The 7,366-nt window shown below is 42.1% G+C and overlaps 1 protein-coding gene across 1 annotated transcript; it reads left to right on the top strand.

Annotated features, from left to right (window-relative positions):
* Positions 1 to 2,380: 2,380 nt before the first annotated feature.
* LOC138590387 (uncharacterized) lies at positions 2,381 to 3,130 on the top strand. Its single transcript, XM_069661016.1, has 2 exons — positions 2,381 to 2,448; positions 2,713 to 3,130. Exons 1-2 carry the CDS (start codon positions 2,381 to 2,383, stop codon positions 3,128 to 3,130), a joined length of 486 nt encoding a protein of 161 aa, XP_069517117.1.
* Positions 3,131 to 7,366: the final 4,236 nt, after the last annotated feature.

The raw sequence follows: 7,366 nt of genomic DNA, 5'->3' as shown, positions 1-7,366 counted from the left end.
TTTCTGTTTAAATAAATCTCTTCTCTCGGAACGGAACAAACAAGTTTTCAGGACGCTGCAAAGTAAATGTTCCCCAGGATCCAGTTTTAATCAGCTGATCTCTGCAGTGTTACTAAAAGAAAATCCGTAAAGTTCGCAGTATTCTACATGGACATCCATCCATCCATTATCTATACCGCTTATCCTGTTCAGCCAATCGCAGCTGTCATTGGGCGAGAGGCGGGGTTACACCTGGACAGATCACCTGTCAATCACAGGGCTGACACATAGAGACAGATGACCTTTCACGCTCACATTCACACCTACAGGCAATTTAGAGTCACTAATGAACCTAACGAGCATGTGTTTGGACTGTGGGAGGAAGCCCTCGGAGGGAACCAACGCATGCACGAGGAGAACATACAGACTCCACACAGAAAGGCTCACTATGTCCAAACCAGGGACTCGAACTAAAGGAACCTATAGGCGACAGCACTAACCACTGCACCACCGTGCAGCCACACATGGATATATTTTCTGTAATAAAGTGACACCCTAGTTTTCTGTTGCCCGGTATTGATCTTAGCGTTGAATGTATTTATTTTTTTAATATGGGAGGCCTAGGAACAGGATGTAGAAAGAGTCATTCCTGAGGACGTCTGGGAGAACTGCATATCTACACACTTCCTCTTTGTATAAGGCACAGGTTAAATCAATTCAAGGTGTTGACAGAGATCATTACTCCAATGACAGACAGATATACCCCTCTGTTAACCCTATCTGTCCTACATGATGAATCTGTTCTGGTCCCCTCCATGGTCAATTTCTGGTCCTTCGTATTCGACTGCCTTTCTGTTCTATGTGATACGTCCCCTTGAGCCCAACCCACTCGCGGCCATCTTTGGAGTGATGCATGTGGAAATTCATGCCATAAATGCACAAAACCAAGCCTTACAAAACAGCCTTTAGTAGCCTCATAGCACGCAGACTTTTTCTAATGAATCGGAAATCCAGTAAACACCCGCCCCACTCCTTCAGGAGATGGATACAGGAGTTGTTGTCTCTGCTCCAACTTGAGAAAATTAGGAGCTGGTCCCCTGACTAAAGGCTGGTCTCCAATTATCCTCTGGTGAAGCTTCAGCTGCTCGGTCCTTGATGGAGCTAAAGACTGTGTCTCCCCTGACGATGGTCCAACCAGCACAGGGTCATCTGATGGAGTCTCAGCCATTTACTCCTTTAACCAAAGTTTAGCCTTCTGCCGCTCTCATGGAGGACTACGCTCTCCTGCAATGGAGAAACTGAAGATGGCCGGTGTTCTGATGAAGAAGTGGCTTCTGTCTCTTATGAAGAACATCCAGCTGACTTGTCTTCTGATGAAGCTAACAGACTCCTCTGCTCTCCACTTCTCTTTTCAATCCCGTGTGCACGCGGCTCTGCAGGCTAATAACTAGAGGGGCATTTACCTTCGCTTATTGGAAACAACTGGCTCTAGCTTCCAACACACGAGGACATGGCATTCATCAATTTTAGAACACAGGTGCAAACAGTTCAGTAGTTTAAGAACAGGGCCTTGTATCTGCCTTAGGCTTTTCTTAGGAACCTTCTTAAAGTTATAATCTCGAAGATTTCATTCTCTTTGGCGGCACCTTATGGCAATAAATGGTAATTACAGGAGCACACGTCCCAGATATCCAGACAGTGCTGCATGTGTGACGAACACGGTCGGCTCCGGTTGTAACTCTTGATTTTCCTGGCTGACGGTCGCTTTCCTTTTCAGACTGTTTGCTTCATCTGAGCGTCGAGTTTGTTTCTTCTTCTTTGGATTTTCACTTCTTGTTGAAGTTGTATCTGTAGTCATCCATCTTTTCTTTGTTTTTTCAGCCATAGTAGATTACTGTTTACTCGCAACACTTGCAGAGAGCGGAAAAGCAGCCGCTTAGCTCCGCCTACCCTCTCTGGCAGACCAGCCACTGCTGGCTGATGGAAAACACGTCACTAACTGGGCGCCGCTTGTGATTTTTTTCCACAAAAGTCGCACCAGGTTATCACTTGAATGAGTCCCACTGTCCTTTAATATATAATTCTATAATTAATAAATTAATCTTTGCATGTATCACCTAAATAATTTAGCGTTTGCTAATATGGCCAAAAGAAAACAAACAGTTACAATGACGAACTAGAGGCTTCAAAATCCATGAACCAGAGTGTGAGTTCACTTTGGCTGTGTACGCCTCTTATATACAGTCTATGGTCAGCTGTGACAGCACAGGTCTGCTTCTAATAGCATCAAATAAACATGACCACAACTTGTAAAGATCAACACTCGGTAGTCTCTAGGTGTTGGCTTGTATATGTAATTATAATCAATACAGAAAACTCTTCTGTACAGGTTGCAGACATCATGGCCTCTACCCGCCAGTGCACCATTCAGTTTGAAAACTCCTCCGAGTACACCCTGCGCAACCCGAGGTGAGTTAATACTTTAGATTCTCCCACTGCGTCTTTTCTCACATCACAGCAACGTTTTTATGTTTCTGTTTCCCAGTTTGAGATGCGACGAGCTGCTAACAGATTTAATCTTTCTCTCTTAAAAGATCAAAGCTAACATTTCTCCCCTGCTTCCAGTCTTTGTGCTAAGCTAGGCTAATACCATCCTTGACATAAGTTTGTAATGGCTGCTTCAAACTGATGTAAATCTGTGTTCTTTTCTTATATTTTTCTGTCACCATGCAGTGTGTACATGTATAGTGGATTCTGTGAGATTCCTTTGACACCAGCTCTCCTCCCGTCTGAATCTGGCAGCGCTGTGTTCGCAAAGAATCCCAACACAATGTGGGGATGTACTGGAGTCTTCACTTACGATCTGCATAACAAATCCACCAGGGATTATGATGGAAAAATGGCTGTTATGTTCTCCAATCCTTACGATTTCTCGTCTTACTCTAACTGGTTTGCAGTGGGGGTGTTTAGCATGAACACACAATGTGATTACAGTCTTTATGACAAGATGTACTACAAAGAGCAGATGGGGTTTGCCAGAGGTAAAGCTGAAGAATTTAATCTGACTTACAAAAGCGAACCTGTTGTCATCAGAGCCACCATGACAGACAGCTACAAACCTGTCATCAAGGTGAAGGTGTCTGCCGAGTGAAACACAAGCAGCCTTTAGACCTGTTTGATTTTCTGGTCACAAGATTTATGTTCATGTTTATTACTGCCCTTCTTCCAAGCGCCATTTATGTAAGTTGGAATCTAAGTATGGTGTCCCTGAGAGCTCAACACACTGCAAAAAAACACATGAAAACAAACAACCATACTTTTTAGGAAAATGAGCTTCAATGTCCGTCTTTTCGTGGGACAACAAGCCAGTTCCAGCCACGTCCAAACCAAGCGGCAACCTCCGGTGTTGAAAAAAGAAGCCAATGCGGAAGTGCAAAAAACTGCAGTTCCTCGAGTGGCCACTTGAGGCTGGCTCCAGAAAACAAGAAATAACATGACAGCAGGCGGGAAAATGCCCATTTTTACAGCAGAAATAAACATGTTTACAGCCTGGTACAAAAAACGGTTTTGTTATAAATAGCTACTTTTATTGTTCAGGATAACTGTACGGGGGGTGAATTTTTTTTATAACACACCCGTTTTAATTATATTAAGCCTTAAATCATAGGGGCCGGATCACTTGATTGACAGGTGGATCCTGCTGGCTGTCTGCTAGACGTCAACACAGACACACAGACACTGAGCTTAACTTCACCTGTTTGTGTTGTTGGAGACTTTTGGGGATTTTTTCATTCAAAGTTTGGACAAATAATCTCTCTGTGGGATTTATGGAACTTTATGGCCGTGCAAGAAGTCTGAGCTCCAGCTTTTCGGTGAGTTAAATGCTAGTGTTATTGTATTGAAATATTTTTAGCACTAAGTAGCAGGTATACTGTGCTCCCTTTAGCTGCTTGTTAGCCTGTGCAGTGTTTATTTATTTAATCGTCGGTCAGTAAATAGGAGTCAGGAGTTGTTGGCGTTTCCCGGAGAGATTACAGCGGACCGTAGTGATGAAGAGACCGGTTCTTTTACGTTTCCCGTTACGTGTCGGCTCGCCGCTCTCTCACCGGGCGAGCGAGCAGCGAGTCCGCTACTTCTTTAGTCTGATAACTAAACACCTGCAGTCAGTCACCGACAGAATCTCCTCCTGGGAAAGTCAAACCAGCTCATTCATGATTTATACAGTCTATGGATAATAACCGTTAGCTACGCTGAGGAGCATATAGCCTAGCTTCATAGCCGTAGCTGGCTGATTCATGCGGCCCGCCCATAGAGCTCAGCCATAGGCTGTAGCTCAGTCGCGCTCCGCCTCTTTGCCTGCCTCTGGATTAGCTGTCTCTGGCATTTCCAATATGGCGACCCCCAGCGACGGCGCAATTCGGGCTTCTAAACGCTTCTTCAGAAACCAATGGGTGACGTCACTGAGACTACGTCCATTATTTATACAGTCTATGGTCCAAACTTTGTTTTTGTTTTGTTTTTTATTAGAAACATGTTTGAAAGAAAAACGTCCTGAATGTTTGTTTGTTCAGCATCTTTGTGCAGACAGGATGTGTCTGTCCTGCACCGCTCAGGTCTGTAAGAAAATAAAATCTGACATTAAAAAATGAAACACGCTCTTGTGTTGATTCTGGTACATGGGGGAAAAAAGGAATTAAGAACAACTTAAAGCACTGGCTGAGGTCCTGTTCATACACATCTTCTCTGCCAAACATCTTATAAGCCTAAAGGTGCTGGGTGAGCTTATTGTAACGGGGTGTGATTGGACCCAAATGCAGCACACTGTTGGTTATAGCCTTTAATTTAAGTTTTAGTAGGTACAGGGGGAAAAAACAGGCAGGTGATAAAACAGTTCAGAATCAGGCTAACACAGGGACAACACAAGGCAAACACAGGGAAACACAGGGACAAGTGTGGCGACACGGTGAGAGTCTCTGAGCAACAGTTATCCACAGGTAAGCGTTCAGAAACATTCACTCTGAAGCATCATCTCAGGGAAAGACCAAACAGCCAAGGGGAGAGGCAGACAGAAACCAGGAGGCAGAACGAGGCACGGACTCCACTAGAGCTCTGAAGGTGTGCTGAGGTATCCGACACCAAGACGTGAGCAGCCGATCCTTTAAGTCCTGTAAGTTGAGTCAGCCTCCTCTGGCCGCACAAAAAAACTGATGAAGAGGATTCACAGATTCTTCAGATGAATCACTGCGACCTTTTGTTGTTGCTGCTGTGCAGAGGACTGATCACTTAGATCACTGTAGATTTTAAGACTCCCTTTGTTATTTGCTGCAAAGTTAACTGTATAATAAAGGTCTATTGATATATTGATATTTATAAGTTATATAAAAAAACAGTTGATGAAAAGCCTCTCTCATTAATATCCTAATTTGATTATCAATATTGTTATCATATTAGCCTAAGTGCCTATCAGTATCTATGACGTTAATAGAAAGTATTATTTAAAACTCCTGAACTATTTTCAAAACATCTAAAAGCTGCTGTGAAATTATAAAACATAAATACGATGCCTTCAAAACAAAGAAAAACAAATGTTTGCATTCAAAGTACACAATAAATAACTCTATGAGACATGAGCTTTGAAATAGGATTTTATTAAATGTATAACATATATAATATAAACAGATATTCAGTCTTTTATTTTGGTATAAAGAGGAAGTGAACACATCATTAACTGACATGTTAATGCATCAGTGAGAGTAATCGAGCTTTATATCTTAACATTGTTCAACATGTTACTTTAATACTCTAAAATACTTCTGTATTCTAGTGCATCTATGAACGCAGGAAATTAACTTCGAATACAGAGTTTTTACGCTTGCACATTGCTACTTTACTTTTATCTAAATACTTTTATTTATTTATTTTACCTCCAAAGCGAACAAATAGAAAGCTTGACAGCTTTTGAATCTGAGCTTTCACAGGTCACTAAAGTCATGTTTTAATCATCCAGAAATATCTGTAAAATAAATGTTTCCTGGTCCGATGAGGTCCCTTCCTTGTCTTGAGCAGGCTGAATAACTGGATTTACTCTTCATGGGAATTCCCTTTGACAACAAGATCAGACACTTCATGTCGGCGATTACAGTTCCAAAGACTTCCTTTGTTACTTGCTGCAAAGTTAACTGTATAATAAAAGTCTATTGACGTTAGAAATGGGTATCAGCCTGTTAACAATAATAGAATAGAAAAGGAGTGTGGTGGCAGTTTTCTGATGACGAGACCAATAAAGTTCTCAGGGAAACAAAGTTGTCTTTTGATGTCATTTAATTGAAGAATATTAAAAGATGAGTAAAAGCAATTAACAACTCGAGCTGGGTCAGACCAGTACTACACAGCACGCAGCTGTCTGACTGACTGACACAGAATCAAGGTTCACAGTGTGTGTTATACATTACAGAAAGAACTCCCTCTCACAGAGACAAAGTAAGGTGTTATTGTTATGACTTTAGCTGAGGCGCCTGACTATCTAGAGTTTACCCCTTGCCCTGGAGCTCTCAGCCCAGACAAGGCCACCAACTATCTCTCTAAGACAGAAGGAGCAACAGTAAATCATGCACAAGACCCTGGAGAGGAGCAGACAATACATATCATTAAAATTAACCTTAGCTGAATATACCATGATTGTTGACTCTATAATATTAAAGAAATTTAAACACCTGATCAAACAGGTTCACATAAAAATTTCCTTCACACCTACTAAAACAACAGAATTCAACAAAAGACAGGTTTCCTTACATACAATTCCTAAAATCATAAACAGGAGAAATGGGACTAAATACCAAACTAAAAGGCTTCTCCCTCATCCTGCTGTTCTAAAGTTACAAAAGGTGAATTTGTTTACAGGTGACAAAATGTACTACTGTGTTTTACAAAGTGAGTGACAATGAGGATTCAACACTTCAGAACAATGATAATGACCTAGCGTCATTTCAATCAGAGAGACTTCAATAAGATTGAACAATTATTTATTTACATGAATGAAATGTGCAAAGTCTTTGGCGATTAGACTCCATCGTGATGTCTTCATGTACTTGAAGATGTCGAGAGGCTGAGAGCAGGATAGGATACCCCCCAGAGGGAGTCTAGAGACTGGTGGTGGTGGTGATGGTGAAGACAGGATGAGCTGAGGAGCTGGACTTGGACACTGATGAGTTGGATTGGAGGTGAACGGGGTGCAGGAGGGTCTGCGGAAGAGAGGAGAACAGATTTAACATTTGACAGCAGCGGTATGATTGGTCGACAGATGTCGAAGCTGAATCTGGTTGGTTTAGTACTTGAATAGTATACGCCCATAATCAGCTGATCACCAGACAGGAAGGACAGAGCGGGA

The sequence above is a fragment of the Semicossyphus pulcher genome, unplaced genomic scaffold, assembly GCF_022749685.1.
Source record: "Semicossyphus pulcher isolate SPU_LCO1_2020_fin unplaced genomic scaffold, fSemPul1.0.p SCAF_13, whole genome shotgun sequence".
NCBI classification, from domain to species: Eukaryota; Metazoa; Chordata; class Actinopteri; order Labriformes; family Labridae; genus Semicossyphus; species Semicossyphus pulcher.
This window is presented reverse-complemented; position numbering and strand designations above follow the sequence as displayed.